At 45.0% G+C, this 19,507-nt stretch overlaps 1 protein-coding gene across 1 annotated transcript in view; it reads left to right on the forward strand.

The window, feature by feature from the left end:
• gpc5a (glypican 5a) overlaps window positions 1–19,507 on the forward strand; it is a 131,892-nt gene that overhangs the window by 44,359 nt on the left and 68,026 nt on the right. The window contains exons 4-5 of the mRNA XM_012840616.3: window positions 6,735–6,874; window positions 7,527–7,652. Of these exons, the coding sequence (XP_012696070.2) occupies window positions 6,735–6,874; window positions 7,527–7,652 (266 nt within the window). The remainder of the gene's footprint in view (window positions 1–6,734; window positions 6,875–7,526; window positions 7,653–19,507) is intronic.

A 19,507-nucleotide genomic window follows, 5' to 3' on the forward strand; every position in this document is an offset into this window, starting at 1 on the left:
GGAGAAAGAAACAAATCTATTTATTGTGTGCCTGAAAGCACTTCCAGGGCTCTTCTAAAATGTCATCACCAAGCCAAACAATTAATAATACAATGGTAATTATGCCATGATCATTCTGATTAATGCTTGAAATTATGATAATTATTGAATTTGCCTTGGATCTGCAAGGCCCTATCAGTTTCCACAAATGCATACTATTTTAAAAAGAAAAACATTTTGTTGACACTGACAGAATGTCAATGAAATGGATTTCCATACAGTAAATGTCTACAATATATAACCCAGATAAAATGGCTAATTAGCTGTTCTACTTGGCTAATTTGTGATTCTGTAAATTAGAACAATAATTTGCATCTCACATCACCCATAGTAATTACATTTGTCTCCACTGACTGAGGTGGAACAGGTAATGGAGCTTTTGTACCCTCCTTGACCCGTCCCCACTACTTTTACGGTCAGATCGTTTGCTGTTAACACATAGGAGTCTGCAGCTAGATTCAGGCACTTTCTGACATGCTGTGATCTTTATGAAAGTTTAAGCAACTTGAAACAGTGATTCTCTAAGGTCTTGGGTGTGTTATAAGCATAAAATCTCTTAATCACTCCATTCATATGAACAAATAAATGACCATCTAACATTTATGACCCAGTCACTGTAGTATCAAAAAGTTAATTGGGAGGGCTAATGACCTTGAACAATGCGTATGTATGGGGGGCTGTACCCCCCCGCCCCCCACATCTTAACACAAAGCCTTTTCACAAGGGAATGTCTTTTAGAGAAAAGAATTAGACAACTTTTTCACAAATATCTTCACACTATTTGCAGTAAACACTATATACCTACACGTGCAAACGAAAATCTTGGCACAAATTACACTCCATGCCCGTCTAAACGCATTACACTGAATAAGTATACAGTAAATAGCCTAAGAGCTCACACCAGCACACAAAGACCACTAGCAAGTATGTTACATTATAAGCATTGGCCTATACAACACACACATCTCCTAGTGTAAAAGTTAGACATATTTAAACGCGCTCATCCAGTCCCTCCTCAGGTTGTAGTACTACATCAAGTTGTAGCTCCGTATTACACTGCATCTCGTTGTCCTTGGAATTTGAAAGCTTGATAAAGAAAAAAATACTCCAGTTCTTTCCATATCTCCGTTTATGCATATTACAACTCCAGTGATGGAATTCCATATCTACTGCCATCTACTTCCTAATGGCAGAGCTTGCCTTAAAATAACGGAATTATCCTTGGACCTGGGTGGAGTTTTGTTTGAAATGGACCTTTTCCTGCCTGATCAATCTCCGCCCTGAAAGGTAATGACAGTTTTTTTTGGGATATAAGAACTAGTGAAGGGGGGTGGGGGGGGGGGGTGGTCACGCTGTCCTACTGGTGCTGTGACTTGACCGATGTACATACCTGAACATTTCACTTCTTTTAGGTACTTTTCAATCCAGTCATTTTGTTTGTCAGTGTAGTAATCCGAAGGACGGTCCGGTTACCAGAGAGCCGTTAAGGTTTATGCCAACGCTATTATCACATCGGCGTGCTAACGTGGTGTGAAAATTGGATTCGAGATTCCAGACGAAACTGATGGATGTCATGACCTCCAGGGATTAAAAAGCCTGCTCCATAAACCAGTTTCAATACCAGCATGGAAATCAAGCCGAGGTCCTCACCTGACCTTCACACTGATGCTAATTTTAATTTAACAGCTAGCCTAGATCACGCAGGCTTATACAGGTTATCATCAACCCCAAAATAAGATCTGTTTTATGAGAGGTTATATGGCCAAAACTGCTAGCCTAAAACATGAACAGAACATGGCATGGAGATATTAGTCTTGAGGGGAAAGGTGTTGTGTGTTAAAGGTGTTAAAGGTGGGTTTCGTCCCTGCTGGATTGGGTTAGAGTTTGATTTGCTTATTCTGGCGCGAATAACTTCAACCTTGTGAGACATTAAGTTACATCATTACCTGATCCAATTATTCTTAATGTATTTTTAGTTTGCGCACAGTCGCGACACCTCTGACACAAACACATCCAGAGGGAGTATCCAGACCGCGGTGGAAGCCGTAAAGTTGTGGGCAAGGCATAGGAAGGCTAAATTGCTTGGGCCAAATAGTTGTTCACTGGCAGAGTCCCACGCAGCTGAACTCTCTACCCAGTGAGGTCTGGGCATCAAATCTACATGAAATGTTACACATGGATGGACATAAAGTATGTTGTTTATATTTGGTGGCATTGGGCAAATAACAAAGGCCAGATGATTCATCTAGTGACATGCACACACAGACGCACACACACACAAACAAACAAACAACACACATAGATACGACACTCACACACACACACACACACACACACACACACACACACACACACAATATCGTTCGCAAAAACAGCTCAAACATGAACTCCGTGCCCTGTGTGTGTTTTCCTCCCCTATCTCTCTCCCTCTTTCTCTCTCTCTCTCTCTCTCTCTCCCTCTCTCTATCTCTCTCTCTCTCTCTCTCTCTCTCTCTCTCTCTCTCTCTCTCTCCCCTCTCCCTCTCTCTCCCTCTCTCTTTCTCTCTCTCTCTCCTCACACCATCCTGAGGGCCATCCAGATCGCATTCCCGATACGCTCCGCCATTTCCACAAACTCACTGTTTCGAATCCGCTGTGGGTTCGTCGGCCGGGCCAGAGTGCAGAGGAATGCAGTGCCGGGCCCTGCTCCTAAAGAGGCTTGAAATCGCACATGCCACACACACACACACACACACACACACACACACACACACACACACACACACACACACACACTCACACACACACACACTGGGCCAAGGCATGCTCACAGCGTTCCCAAAAATACCCCCCTCTCCTCCCTTCGGCCCTCCCTCTTTCCCTTCTGCCCTCATCCTCATCACCCCCTCTGTGCCACTCGGGCGGGCAGCTGCAGCGGGCACACATCCCCCCACCCCCCACCCCAGGAGCCAGCTGGAACAGGATGCACCCCACACACACATACACATAAACACACACACACACACACACACACAGACACACGTCACCAACATCTCCCTCAGTCATCCCGTAAATTTGATTAGCTTAAAATAACACAAGTGCTGCTGCTGTGAAGCTACTGTGGAAGAATGTGTACACGCACATACCGCATAGTGGAGGGGGAAAAAATCGATTCCGTTCAGTATCGCGATATTTTGCCCACGCAATTATATCGATACAGTAGCGCAAAGTATTGCAATATTTAATTATATAATTATGCGTTTTACTTTCGGGTTTTCTCCATTGTTTTTCTCAAGAGTTTACTCTGATAATAATTTGCATATACATCCACAAGGTGGCGCTTGTTGCGGTGCTTTGTTGTCGTGCATTCAACAGCAAATTCAAATGGCTTCACCATCACAACCGGTTTTACACGGTTTGTATCAATGTAATGTAAGCGAATGAGGGGTGAGAAGCATACCTTTTAGCTTCGTTTGAAGCGTACCTTTTAGCTCCGGCATTGGTCTCCCATTATTGATAACTTTACGTTTTGTTTGAAAGTCCAGTTTTGAGAAATATTTAAGCTTGGGTTAGCTATAACTTAGTTTAAGCTATAGAATCTTCCATTTTCGCGGTCAAGGTCAAATATAAGTGTAGAAGAAAAGCAACGGCAGAACAAGCATAAACCCGACCGTTGGGCTCATGATGGGATTCATTGAGGCAGAGGTAGTGTTTGCCTCCCCTCTGTGCTTTTTCACAGTGGTTTTATGTCAGATCAGCAAGACTAAATAGGTTCTACGCATGCGCTCAACCCAGTTTGTGAGGGATTGCGCAATCTGAGATGAGGCACAACTCGTCGCTGCCTCACCGTCTCAATGTCTCCTGTCTGAACAGGACACGCGCAAATTCAATGATTTGATTATATCAAATGCTCAAAATGATTGGAATCATGCAGATATTACATTTATAGCACAGATCAGTAGAGAAATATTAATTTATTTTATCATATATATATTTTTTTTTTACTTTCACTCTGCCACCACATCCGTGGTGCACGTTGTGGATAAGTAAAGCCTATTTTGCTACATTTTTGTAGTCCTGGTAATCTTTTGTTTGGCATGTTGGCAAGGTTATTAAGAGGACAATGGTTTTGGGCTTTAATGAATGTTTGTTTATTAATTAGGCTACTTATTTTTCAACAAATAATTCATTTATAATTACAAAGAGGGAAATTCTGAACTTTTTATCGCAACTTTCATTTGCTCCCGCAATTTCATCAACAAACACCTAAAAAACACAGCAACTTTCATCACAACATTTTGGAAAAGCTCCCGCGAAATCAGGATTTTTTGTTTTTGCACTTGTTTTTAATGTCTAGAAGATAATGTTGTACACAGAATTAAATGTGACATTTTAAGTGAGTTGAGCAGTCTTATTTTCCTCATTTTTTGTAATGCCTTCTGAATAATATGGGGGACATGAATCGCAATATATCGCAGAATCGAATCGCAATACTTGCTGTATCGCAATATGTTAAGAATCGCAATAATATTGAAATCGTGGCCCAAATATCGCAATACTATCGAATCGTCACATTTTTGCCAATTCCCACCCCTAATACCGCATGATGTTTTAGGTTTGTGTGTGTGTTTGTTTGCATTAATATGCAAGATTGTTGGACACTACATCTTCTCAGTGCTTCTTCTTCTGTGGAGAAACACAGTGCTCATGCCCTAAAACTTGCACACGCACGCACACACTCACACTCACACTCACACTCACACACACACACACACACACACACATTGCTGTTGTTGTTGTTGTGTGGCCATGACATAAGTACACATAGACCATGATATCACAAGCACCAAACAAGCACATTCCACTGATGCAGTATACACAGACTACATGATGCGTTTCACGGGATGGATATATTTTGCAGCTCAGTAAATGGTAGCTCTGGGTATTGGGTAACATTGCAGTCCGTGGTCATTACTGGCCTGACTGATTTGAGCCTCGCTTGTTTCAACTGAGACCAAGAGCCAAGCCACCATCCAATTGCTCATGGTCGCATTAGCCAACCAAATCATATTACATGTTCACATGTTTTACGCCACAACCCTCCACCAGCAGAGACCCTGAAAAACCCTCTTGTGACCCCTCTCGCTCCTACATCACAAACAACACCGCCATCTAGTGGACAGGATCTGACACTGCACTTTAAACAAAATAAAAGTAGTAGCCACTGTCCACTGGTTCACCTGAAGCTCCACAAATTGAACAAGATGAGAGGTCAGGCCCTGTAGGGCATAACATGAGGGAAAGGGCAGTTAAAAGGCTTGCTGGGGTAATTTGTTTCCTTTGGGGAAAATAAGCTGATGCTGTTCTGCAGACGAACAACTCACAGCATTGATTTCCCATTTGGTTTCACCGGTGGAGCCAAGCTCCTCCACACTGATCACTTACGTGTCGCTGTGACCATTTAGGGACGTTATTTGCAGCGATGTGCAATGTCAGTGCACACACACACCCACTCACACACACTCACTCCCTCACACACTCACTCACTCACTCAAACACACACACACACATGTGCGGAAGAGAGATGGATGAGTTTTTCTGGAAATCCATTAACTTCTGTCTGACGAGTAGCAGTTCTTCAATTTGCGAGGCGGTATTTGTATGCTCGGCCATCCCCCCTTTGTGCTCCGCTCCGCTTTGTGCCTTCCAGCCGGCTGAAACTGGCTGAAGACATTCACCCGCTCTTGCTATTGGATTAGTCCGTGATCCAGTGCCCAAGACCGGAAATCATTGTCCTTAGAAGCCCTCGCACCCCAAACTGGAAATCCATTTCACCGGGCGTTTGATGAGCCTGAGCGCACACACAATGTGGCACTTAACACAGGTTGTGACGTTTCCAATGTATCCACATGGCATTTGAATCTGCATGATATTGATCCTGATCAATGACATGGTGGGGGGGGGGGGACAAAGGACATTTTGTTGTAATGATAGTATGATTAATAGGTGTTCATTCATTTTCTAAAATCCCTTTGGAGGAATCAGTGGTTTGGCTTAGTCATCGTTACACGTTCTATTTTAATCTCTTCCTAAGACCTAGCATGCTCTTATCACATGATTCAGTGTAGCTACAATACCCTTGGCAAGTGGCACTATACTGTGATTGCTCTTAGGTGATTATGAATTTAACAAAGAGAGGGGGCTTACCAGATGCTCAGGAAGTGTGGGGTATATTTGAAGAGGATGTCATTTCAGTATTTTGCTGAAGTCATCCAAATTTTGGCTTACACTGCAAAGACTCCCCAAATCCCTGGTCTTAGGGTCATAGGTCACCGAACATTTACTGTATGAAAGAGGAGCATCATACCCAAAATATCCCCCTGCATTTAGCCTTGTGATCACCTGTTTATTGCAAAGTGTTGATTGCATTCACAAACCAGTTATTTGTTTATTACAAACCTCTTTTGCACAGGACACTGACCATATCAGTAAGGTTGTTATACTAGACAGTGGCCATATCAATAAGGTGACATACTAGTCTCCTTCCGCACAGCAAGCAGATGACACACTGGGACATAATGCATAAACAACAGGATTCTCATTCTGCACAGATTCTCTCATAGGAATGCAATTCAAGTTCAATGTTACCCTGCTCATGAGGTGGCTTGTCCTTGTACAGGAAGTGGCCTTGACTGTGTGGTCTGCTTTCCCCACAGGTGCACAGGATCTGTGGGCACCCCAGCAGGGGGGAGGCCCAGGCGGGCAGCGCGCAGATGGGTGGTGGCGGCGGCAGAGACTCTATCCCGCTCCGAGCTTCACCTCGAGATATCGACACCTCTCTCGCCAACAGGAGGAAGTAAGTCTGTGTGTGTGTGTGTGTGTGTGTGTGTGTGTGTGTGTGTATGTGTGAGTGTGGTTGTCTGTCTCTGTGTGTGTATGTTTACATATTTGTCTTTTTTGTCTGTCTGTCTCTCTGTCTGTCTGTTGGATTTATGTCTGTCTGTCTGTTTCATGGTCTTATTTCTCTGTCTGTCTGTCACTTCATTCATTCACTCACCCATCCATTTCTCACTCCTTCTTATGTTTTTGGTCAATTATTTCTCCCTCATAATCCATCCTTCCTCATACATTTTTTCTTCTGCCCTATGCTTCCTTCTCCTGTTGTTTTTTGTACTATAGGTTGATAGTTTTTTAAATATATTCATCCAACTGACCATCAATTTGTCCCTCTATCCATTACACAGACAGTATGTCAATTAAGGGGAAAAGGGATTTTGGTGACACACCTTTAATTTGTGGCAGGTAGTGGCAGCTGTTTGCCACCTAGTGGACAGCTGAAGAAACTACAGTTTTGTAAGACTTGATTGCCATCTAGTGCATAAGTTCTGTAACTACAGTTTTGTCTTATCACACTGGAATCAGCAATTTCACAGGCATGTGGTCACTTGATGATAGAAGGGCCCTGCTCATAACAGATCTTCCGTCCGTTCGCCTGTCTGTTTTCACAGGGAGTTTATAAACAGCCTGCGCTTGTATCGCACATTCTACGGTGGCCTGGCGGACCAGCTCTGCATGAGCGAGCTCGCCTCTGGAGATGGCCTGGCCTGCTGGAACGGAGCCGATGTGGTCAAAAGGTAAGACCAGTTAACGATACACCCAGTTAAAAACCACTAACTCCAAGCCTCCTGACGGGTTACTCAGTCACCCTCTTAAAGCCTCTGACCAGTGGCACACCACCACTTTCACAGTTCCACCCGAAAACCATCACTCCGTTGGTCTTCAGTGTCTTATTCATTAAATCTTTTATTGTAGATCCAAAACCTTTAAGTTGCTGATTAACCCATTGAATTTCACAGTTTTTAGTCAGGGCCCCCTACGTACTGTCTCAGCATACAGGAAACTCACACCCCTCAGAGGCCAGCTCAAAAAACACTTTCCAGCTTCACTGTTGCAAGTCCGTTTTCAAGGTGTGGTGAAAATTGATGTTAGATCATTTCAACATTGTTCTGCCCCCAAATATAATGCAGAATTAGAATTGAATTAGTAATTAATTAGTAATTAATAGGTGTGTTAGAGTTGTGTTCATATTTGCTGTTTGAACAGTTTTGCGTATAGCGCATCGTACAAGATGAATCCGGCTCTGTTCAGGCCCAAACTAATGTTGACTGGTAGATTGATGAGGCCTCGTTTCACCGCAGAGCCTTCCGGGTGAGCAGATCCTGGCAGGCAGCGTGGGCCCCCCCCTCGCTCGTTTGCCTTTGCCACGGCCTCTAACTGAGCTCTGACACGCCAGCTGTTCAGACCTGCGCTCCGTCTCATCCCATCCCTCCACCTCCCTCTCCTCCTTTCCTCCCCCCCCTCCTCTCCTCAAGTCCCCGTCCCTATTCACCTCCTCCCTCTGCTCTCTGTGGAGGCCACCCCGCTTCTCTCCTCCCCCCCCCCCCCCCCCCCTCCTCCTCCTCCTCGACCTCCTCCTCCTCCTTCTGCTGGTCCTATCTCACCTGGGCTGTCAGCGGCTGGCCACCCCATAAATCCCGTTCCTGTGGTATTTCCTCCAGACTGTCATCTGCTGTCAGCGCGGCAAAGTGGCAGGTGGGCCCATATTTCAACGTGGTAGAAGAGGTAGAGAAAGAGAGTGAGAGAGAGGGGACGTGGAGAAAGACAGGGGCGAGGGAGGGGGGGGGAGGGAGTGGGTGACGTAGGGTTGAGAGAAGGAGAGAGGGGTGCAGAGGGTGAAGGGAGAGAGAGAAGAGGAGGAGAGAAAGAGGGGGGGGGGGACAGGAGGATTTGTCAGAGTGGGTTATCGTGCTCCAGTAAAAGCTGACAAGCGAGGTGAGGCTGTTTCACAGCTGCCTAACCCGCTCCTCCCCCCCAGGGCCCCCGCCGACTCAGCGGAGGGTAATTGCTTTGGTCAGTATTGCCCCCCTGTGGTCGCAACGGGCAACAGTGGACACAGCGGTGGTTTTGTGCCTGTCTGCCAACACTGTCATTAATACTGTTACATCGTCATTGAATTGTTTTAACAGATGCCTTGATTCAAAGTCATATACATGTTGCGTGCGAATCGACAATTTATTCGTAGTTTTGTTGCTTTGGTTGCAGAGGCACTTCAATACTGTTTAAAAGCATCTTAAACGACATTGGCATTGAAGTGTTTTAACAGACGCCTTTTTTTGAAAGTCATGTACATGGTGTGGGGGGTATCTCCATTTTGTAAACAGTTTTGTTCCTTTGGCTGTTAGGCCTACATCCTACATGCAGCAGAAACATTAGAGCACTGTATCAAAGCATCTTGCATAACATTTCCACTGAAGAGACGACTTGATTCAAAGTCATGGTAATTCTGTTTCCTTTGGCTTTTAGTACTACACCATGCACTGGAAATATTATATCAAAGCATCTTAGATGTACGCAGCAGTCGTGTTCAGCGGCAACGCCTCGTTTCTGCCACTTCAAGCTAGTATCTGGAGACGCTCTCTCTGTTCTTTTCCCCTCCAACCCCCTGCAATGGTGAAGAGCTGCAGATTGTCAGAGCTGGCATCCGGCCCACGGGGTTGTTAGCGGAGTGGGACCACTGCGGTTTCACTTTGCGTTGACTTTGTCATAGACAACTACAGATCTACGGCACTCCATTGCTTCTATATTACCTCAGGGTCTTGTTTTACGGCTCAGGGGCTGGGAGATCCGGATGAACGCGTGATAAATAGCGCCGTGTCAAGGGGGCCACAGCCAGTGGAGGGGTGAGGGAGAAAGAGAGAGGAAGTTAAAAGGAATGGAGAGCGCTGATTTACGGAAGCCCCTTTGACCCAAAACGAGTGGTCTGGGCAATCTGAGACCGGTGTGCCTTTTTTTTTTTTTTTTTGACGGCAAGCAGACGGCGTGTTCCACGATTCCCTCCGCAGTTGTTAAAACCTGTTTCGCCCTCGCTGATGTTTTTGTTTTCTTTGCATATTAAAGTTGAAGAGGAACATTGCGGACGATTTGAAAAAAAAAAAAAGAAAGTTTGACTAGGTTTGGGAGCAGGGGGAGTTTTGATGGACGCCAACAGCAGACAACATCGGGGAGGCAGTAAACAAAGCGATAAAACAAGAGGCAGATAAATCCACGGGAGGAAGAGGAACACCTTGTACTTTATCCTCTCTCGTGCTCCTCCAAGACAAAAAGAGGAGGCCGGGGGGGTGGGGGGGTGGGGGGGATGCTAGGAGGAGGGCGAGGTGGGGGGAAATAGATAAAGATATAAAGAGAGTGTGACTTGAAAAGACTTGTGCATTTTAGTGGCAAATCAATGCACACCAGTGTACTCGTAATGTTAGTGGGAAATATACTAATCCGTGTAGACGCTCTCCCAAAGACATGCTCGAATTCCCACACAGAATATAAGTTCATATCAGATTTATTTTTACATTTAAGGTCTTCATAAAAGAGTAAGTATTTGACCTATTATTCCGAAAGCTTCTGGAATCGAAGGCCATTGATTTTTCCTAAGCACTAAATTGGACCCTTTCGTTCTCACTCTGACTTGACCTGAAGCCGATGGCTTTTTGTAATTGCTTACTAAATTAGTCCCAATATGGGGTGCCGTCACATGGTTAAGTTCTTTTTAACCTTGTGTGTGTGTGTGTGTGTGTGTGTGTGGGTGTGTGGGGGGTGGGGTGGAGATGGTGGGTTAGATTGCCTCCATAGTTGCAACACTGATGCTGACATTGATTGTCCTCCGCCTCTGACAAACGCACATTTTCTGTCAGGATGTGACAGAAAGGTCAGTAGATTCCCCCACTTTTTTTCTTCTTTCTCTCCGTCTTTCCTTCCCTCTTTCGCCTTGAAGAGATCCGCCGTGCCACCCAGCAGACGGAGGAGCGGCTAGAGGAGGGGAGGGTGCTGGCGTAATGCCCACATGCCAGCCACAGTGGCAGCCCGTGCCAACAACTCGTTTGAGACGTTGTCATTTAGAGTAATGAACAATTCAAGCTGTGGCGTCGTCTGTGCCATCGCTGTGTGAATAGTTGTGTTTAAGGTTGAGAACTGACACACAAGTGTTGTTTGGATCCTTCCATGTTTGATGTATAGCTCCCCACTCTTATGTCCAGTGCAGTCACTGTGTCTCGGAGTGTTTCAGAACGAATGAGTCACAATGGGATGTAGGCTAAGGTAGTGTCTAGATATCCATGGTGACGGGTTGACACAGCGGAGTGTCCTGTCCTCATTTTAACTGGTCCACAGTTCACTGCCTTAAAGAGTTTGGAGGGGGAAGTAAGTTCATGTGTGTGTGTGTGTGTGCGTGTGTGCGTGCGTGTGTTCTGTCTCTGTGGATTGAAATTGGACTTAGTTGGCCATGTCCACACACACACACACACACACACACACACACACACACACACACACACACACACACACACACACACACACACACACACACACACACACACACACACACACAGACACCCGCGCAAGCAAGCATGCATGCACGCACAAAGACAAATGCATTCATACATTTATACAGTCTGAACTCGTGCCAGACGTTCCCAATGTTTTATTCATCGTTTTTCTTCTCCCTGTGCAGAAAATGTCCCCATGTCACCTCAGCAATATGTTTGATGTCTCCCACATACACCTCCAGTGTTTGTTTACTCCATGCAGGACAAAGTCAAAATAAACAGAAAATAAAACAGGTCATTTGACATTTGTAGAACATCGTCTCTCATATGTTTGGGTAATAACCGCCCTGACCCGCAGTGTCTGTTTAAATTCATTATGCAAACCGTGACTCACAGGGGGAAGAAATCCGTGTCTGCTTAACTGAAAAACACCACTTGCTTTAACAGCCCCCCCCCCCCCCCCCCATCCCACCCATCCAAAAAAATATCATACCCTTTCATTTCCCTGAAATGTCTTTCCTCCACTTTCCATTTCCTTTCCATCAACAAGGTCGCTAATTTCAGTGCCTCCTCCGACGCGACTCCTCTGACTGAATCCTCTTTCAGGCGTCGGGGTGGGAGATGACAGTGTCACACATTAATCTGCCTGCCTGCCCGCCAAGGAGGCAGCGTGAGGCAGGGCATCTGGCAGGAAGCAAGCCTATTCCAGACAGCCGTCTGGTGTCAGTCAGTCAGTCAATCAGTCAGTCACCTAACCCCCTTGGGTCGTGGTCAGCGCCAGCTCTGCTGTTTCTTCTGCTCACATCCCCCCCCCTGAAACTGAGAATCCCAATTTGCCGTTCACGCATTCACAGGCGAAGCGTTTCAACAGTTTCAGAGCCCAAGCAGCTTCAACCATTCTCACCTTGTGTAACGTCATCGCACTCATTTATCATTGACCAACCCACACACACACACACACCAGACTCTCTCTCTCTCTCTCTCTCTCTCTCTCTCTCTCTCTCTCTCTCTCTCTCTCTCTCTCTCTATTTTCTTTCTGTCTCTTTGTCTGTGTCTATCTGTCTCTCTGTGTGAGAGAGAGAAAGAGGAGAGACACACACACACAGGCACAGGCTCAGGCGCACACGCACACGCACACGCACACGCACACACACACACACAGACACACACACTCCTATCCCCCCCTGATATTCTTTGATGAGACCACTCATCTCTCTCCCACCCCTTCTTTTCTCTCATATTAAGTGTCTGTCTTTTTAATTAGCCACATTTCTATGGAGAATGATGAATAATAATGAGGAATATTGCCACTCCATGGAGCACCTGAAAATGTTTCATTCATTCATTCACTCATTTTAGACGGCACTCCAGAATTATGCCTGCTGTCCTGACGACTTCGCCTCATCTTATCAGCTGTTCTTTGACTGATAAATAGCAACCTAAATAAATAAATAAAGTGCAGAAATAAATAAAGCGAGCATCTAATGAAATGTCAATTTGATGGTTCAAATGTGGCTCCCAGCCAACGTTTGCTCCAAATACATCCAATTTAGTGAGAAGAAGCAGAGGCAGTGTGTGGCTCTGAGCGCGAGTCAACCCAGAAGGCTTCCTTTCCCTGGCCGCGCTCTGTTTGGTGTTCGTTCTGTGTGTCTGTGTAAGGTGGGGGGGGGTTAAGGAGGTCTTCACATGTTATTCCTGTGAGAGCGTACATCTAAACCTATGCTACTCCTGTCAGGTGAACTGTGGTTGATTCTTTTTGGTGTGTCTGTGTGTCTGTGTCTGTATGTGTGTCTGTGTTTATGTGTGTTTGTCTGAGTGTATGTGTGTGTGTGTGTGTTTGTGTGTGTTCATTATAATAATAATAATAGTGATGGTGGTGGTGGTGGTAGCTCTCCTGGAGAGGCTCTCTGCCGTTTAAAGGTGCAGTATTTTGTTGTTGTCAGAAAATAGAACAGCTTCTAGAGCTAGAGTGATTGATGGCTTTTGCTTTTGTTTCCTTGTATCCTGTGCGTCTGATTTGTTTTCACATCTCTGCTTGTCATGAATATTTGACACAAAGAGAAGAAACGAGGCAAAAAGTAATGCATTGGGGTAGTACAACAATGATACCTTTACAGTTACATCACTGAAGCATTTCTAGAAGCAATTATGTTTTCACAGGAAAGAAATTACACTTTATACACAATATATATATATATATATATATATATATATATCCGTATGTGTGCTTTCATGTGCGTGCGCGTGCGCGCGTGCATGTGTGTGTGTGTGTGTGTGTGTGTGTGTGTGTGTGTGTGTGCGTGCTAGTACCTCTGTCCTCAGTACTGGGTCAGATAGTGGTCATCTCTGGCTCATCCCAAGTCTGTTTGCACTGGCTTAGCTGCAGAGAGGCCGTCATTAAACACTCCTTAATGGAAATCCATGGTTGGAGGACCGTGAGCTGAATATCTCCTCCAGTGCCATCAGTCTTACTTAAAAAGTGCTAAAAGGACCATTTAATCCAGCAGCAGGCACTTGCTTTTTCACCTTCTTTAAACATCACATAGCGTCCATCTTGCAGTCACATTGAAGTAGGAGGGTTTGTGTGTGTGTGTGTGTGTGTGTGTGTGTGTGTGTGTCTGTGTGTGTAAAATAATTTCTAATGTCACAGTGCACTGTGTTTGCTCCCTGGGTGAAATGGTCTATGTGGAAGAGGAAACGTCAGGATGTGGTCAGTCGTCATCTTGAGGATCTACTAGTGGAATGTGGGGCTTATCGTGAAAGACAGAAAAATGTTTCTGGAGGAGGGTGCAGTGTTCCTTTGTGGCCTGTTGAGGGCGCTAAATCCATTTCATTCCCTCGTTTCTGTCAGCCAACATTCCTATTGATTCTTTGCCACTGAGTGAAATATTTGGTGAATTTCACTGAGTGTGAATGAGAGAGGAAAATGTTTAAGTGGAAAAGTCATAAAGCTTTCTGTTAAACGGCTTATGCGTTCGTAAATGCCTTTAGTTTGTCATATTTGCAAAGAGATCGAAGACATATAGTTGTTAGTTGTTTTTAAGAGAACAGTTTGATGGCAGTTTGAGCCCTCAGGCTTAAAAGTACAACTATTGGCGAAATCTGCCTTTGTGCGTGTGTGTACGTGTGTGTGTGTGTGTCGAAGATGTCCAGTAATCACACAAACACGTCTAGCTTCTCAGCATCCTGCCAAGAAGAATACCTCTCTCATGATTTCAATCCTCCACCTGAGCCCCTGGGCCCCGGGCCATCAGTGTAATGATAAACGATGCTTCGCTAGCTCTGGCAACAAGACGCATTCCCGTGTGGGTTTCAGTTTGAAGCAACTCTTGTGAGTTATGAACTGACAACCACAGACATTGACATAGAGGAATGGTCATAACTGGTGAATCAGTGCTGTAATCATAACCCCCCCGTGCCCCCCCCCCCCTCCAGATATCAAAAGCTTTTTAAAAGGAAACATCTCATTCTTGTAGCATTCTCATCAGCACTCAAATCGGTAAGCATTTTCTCTAGTCTAGTTGCTAGTCGGCCATATTCAAATAAGTAATCTTTGGCCCTGGTGGTCCAACAGGAGAGACCCCAGGACAAAGCCTGTTGTGTGCACCATCTGGGCCTCGATGAGAGTGGATCCTTGCAGGGGTCCTCTGTGAATAGGCACCGCCGTAGCCATTAACCGGGGCTAATTCATCCTCGCGGCGGAAAGAAGCCCTCGTGGGCTTACGAATGAATGGCGTCTGCTGCCAGGCAGCACCTGTGTGTGTGTGGCTGTGATTTATAGGGGCTCGGAGGCTGTGATGACAGGGCCACTCCCCTAACAGCCCCCCCACCCCCACCCCCACCCCACCTCATCCACCCCGCAGAGCCACAGGTGAACCCGGGGCGATCGATCCTCCAGCGAGGATGAGGGAAGCAGATTAAGTCAAGCTGAGACGTGGTGCGCTCGCTCACACAGGCGATCGCTCTGCCTGGGGGGGTTTGGTGGGAGGGGGGTGGGGGGGCTCATGGAGAGACAGACAGCCGCAGGTTACAGACAGACACACACACACACACACACACACACTCACACACACACACACACACACACGTACACAGACAGAGACATGCATAGATGTGTACACTCGGAGAATAATGTATTTAAAAGCTGATAAGCACACACTTTCACATATATCTTTTTGTCCACTCATGTCTGTTCATCCCTCCTTCTACATTCATCTGTATTTATTTAAAAGTGCATTCAATTCTGTACATCACAAACACACACACACACACACACACACACACACAGAACACACTCAAATGAATGCATTCATGCACATAAAACACACTGGTGGACGAAGAGGTGAGTTGACACAAAATAATGCTCACATAAGCAGTAACATATGGAGTCCACCCACATGCATAAGCCGACAGACACATACCCATATCTAGCCTTTAGTTATTTAACCTTGAAGAAGATTAAGAGATTTTTTCAAACCGAAAGAGCAGATGTGTTTATGTTTGCCTATTAGCACATTGGCTTCTTCTATTTGTGTCCATTTCACCTAAGTGTGCATATGCATATTTTTTACAATTTATTCTCTCTCTCTCACACACTCTCTCTCTCCATCTCCCTGACTCCCTCTCTCTCTCACTCCATCTCCCCGACTCTCTTCACCTTGCTCCAATATCGAGAAATCCGACACAAACATCTGGGTTCGGCTCGCTGACCCACTGACAGTAACCTGCCCCTCCCTCCCCCGCCGAATCAAAGCACCATTGTCTGACGCGACCTCTCACTCTCACACACCCTCACTCTATGGGGTAGCAGAACAGAATACACAAGGAGTGTCCCCATCCCTCCATATTTCCTTACGTGCAGCTCACCCCACCCCCCACCACCCCCGCTGAATGCTTTTAAAACATTTATGAGCCGTGAGCCATCGATGGGATTGGGAAACATGCTTTCACCACACTGCCATGACCCTGGAGAGTTGTGTTTTGACGTGTTTCATGCCAAGACTTATGTTTATGAAACTGACATTTTTTGGGTGTGTGTTTACAATGAAAACTTTGTATTGTGGATTCCGCCTGTGACCACAGGTCCTACTCCATTGTGTGGCTGGGGACTTAATGATATCCTCTTAGCAATCAACTTATCATGTTGAATACCAGGTAAAGTGACCCTCCACATAATAACTACAATTAAACCATTACAAAATCCCACACCATCCGTCTTGGAATTTTCCCTTCTAGGACTCCTAAGTGGAAGGTGTTGACATCTTGTAATCTGACTGGCACTGAGAGTTTGACAATTGACAGTTTGAAACTCATGGTCATGATTTATGTGTTCATGTGTTCAGCTTTATTTACTTTGAATTTCAACGGCATTTCTGGGTATTTACACACTATAGTCAGACAGATAGTATTTTCTTCATGTTGCCAATCGTCTTTGGAGCTCTAACTTACAATTATGTAGAGCCTACTGAAAAGGTGGCAGCAGCATAAGTATCCTGGACTGGCAAAGCATAGTGCAGGGGAATGAGTAGCTAGGGCTGTTCCAGCTTCAATAATAAACCAGAATAAGCACCATATAAACCACGCTTTCCATTAACCTAAATGGTTTATAGTACTTTCTCTCTCTCTGATAAAAGCCATCAACCTTCCTCGCACTCATTTGTTTACTCCAGAAGTTAGCTATTTATTTTGTTTATTTTAATGCCAGATGCCTTGCTGGCGTATAAACATTGTCTCAGCTTCAGCACAAACATTTCTGTTGCAGTTGCAATTGTAATTTTATGCTAGTATCAGACCCCAGCCAGGGTGCGGGGCGAGCCTGTGTAATGGCCCCTCTCCTTTGCCCGTGTTGTGTGCTGTTTCTATGACAACCGAGCAGACTTATTAAAAACCAAAAAAAAAGAAAGAAGAAGAAGTCGAAGTTTCACCTTTTCTGAGTTTGCCCTTTTACCTGACAGCCAAGATAAACGAGCGAAGTTCGTCAAGGCCGCGAGCACAAACACGCATTTCTGCTCGCCGGTCAGGGATGATGGGCTCCCTTCGAAACCTTTTGTTTACTTAAACTCACAGGGAGCATAATGCGGCCATTCAGGACACGGCCCCCGCACCGACCACTGGGCAGGAAAAATAACAGCCTCTGTCCCACAATGCACCTGTTTTCCAATAACGTCATATGTCACCTTCAACTAATTGCTACAATGACGTGTCTGGACAGAACTAGTAGACCATCTGCCCCACACAAATGCTAACAAAACACAAACTTTGCCCCATCGAGTACAAGACTTTGACATGGTCCCCTGAGGACTTGGATCCAAGCCAGATTGAAGGAGCAAGTTCACCACAGTGTGACTCATTAGGTGAAGGGCTTAGGTGAAGGGCCTTCTTGTGTCATTCCAGTGTAAAAATACATTTTTGTTTTTGTAGATCAAGTAAGAGAGCTATTGGTATCATCTCACCCCTAGTGAAGGTGCATTGGGCAAGTTGATAATGCATGGTGATGCAAAAAAGGGTAAATATGTCATCAGCACTTAACTGTACACCTTCTGTTACCAACATGTTTTTAGCATTGAAAGCACTTCTCTCTTTACCCTTGGAGGGAAATATCTGACCTCAGTGGATGCACACTTTAGTAGATTAATCCAAACATTTAAATGTTGCCCCCTTTATGCAACAGAGAAGTTATAGACAGCAGCAGAAATGGATGACTCCAGCAGTTAATTATTAATTCCAGCGGTTATGGAAATGTAGCTTTTTGATATTGACTGGTATCCTAGAATACAGTTTCTTTGCAGTATGCCAGCTATAAGGACGACTGACCACAGATGTTGCTATGGAGGACACAGGAGAGACAGTTATCAGATGACCTTAACCTCTTAAAATCTAAATCAGAAGGAGACATCTGTTTTTCCCAAATCACCCGATGGCATTGTTGTTTCCTCCTCTTCCTCCTCCATTCTGTTCTCTTTGGCCTCCTTAGCCTACCTGTGAAGTAGATAAGAAAGTGTTGCCAAGCCTTGATGGTTTTTTGATTTCTTGAACACTACATCCAGGCATTTCAAATCCTCAGTATACAGACATGAAGAGACTGGCAGCACTTGGATACCAAAGCAAAGGGCAGAGGAAATAATTGAGAACAAACCCTGACATCTGTCGTTTTAATTTAGGCCCTCCATGTTGGCTTAGGTTGCTTTGATGAAGACAAAACGAGGCCGAGCAGACAGCCTCATCTTATCCTCGACACATTTGAATGAATCAGTCATGAACTTGGCTCCAGTTGGGGATTAGCTGTAGCTACAGCATCATAGTGACCTCTTGGTCTTGCACCCTAGATTCACACTGCGAGGTACTCATTTATTTATTTTATTTTTGTTGCTAAAGTCAGACAGCTCACCCAAAAAAGACCACCGATTGACTCTGGGAAAACGATTTGCAGAACACGATTTGCTTCCAGCGAGGCAAAAAGGGAAGGTTAATCAGGAGATTTATTTTGTTGCTTTTTATATATTCTTTTTTTATATATTTTTCTTCGTCTTATCACTCTCTCTTCCCCCCCCCCTCTCTCTCCCTTTCTCTCTCTCTTTTTCTCTTACTTGTAAAGCCTCTTCTGGTTCTTCTTATTTAAACCTTTAATTAGAGTTTGTTTACTGGGTACAAAGCCTACTTCACAAACGTAGCTGCGCTAATGAGATACTGGGAAGCACAAAATAAAACATTGCCTCAGGTGAAACAGCCAAAGCTACGGTTCTCCTACCCGAAACGATATGTGCAGAAAAATAGATAAATAAAGAAATGAATCAACGCGCTAATAAATAAATCCATGTTAACAGTTGTGTCACACACATTTTTTATTTATCGCATGCCCTTTTCGCAGGGGTCAGAGCTCTGTTAATTAGCTTTTGTCAACAGGCAAAGATGTGATGGAGTCACTAGGGCAGTGAGTGTGACACGTATCTAAGGGATTGTTCCCCGATAAAGCATGCAGCCGAATAACATAGTGCCTGGGTGTTGATTCCTGCCGTATCTGCTGTAAGCAGAGCCACAGTGAGTAGTGTTCATCAAGTAGGCTTTGTAGGTGAAATTGGTACCAGCCTCACATGGGAGTACCAGACTATGTAGGT

The sequence above is a fragment of the Clupea harengus genome, chromosome 21 (genome assembly GCF_900700415.2).
Source record: "Clupea harengus chromosome 21, Ch_v2.0.2, whole genome shotgun sequence".
In the NCBI taxonomy this organism is placed as follows: Eukaryota; Metazoa; Chordata; class Actinopteri; order Clupeiformes; family Clupeidae; genus Clupea; species Clupea harengus.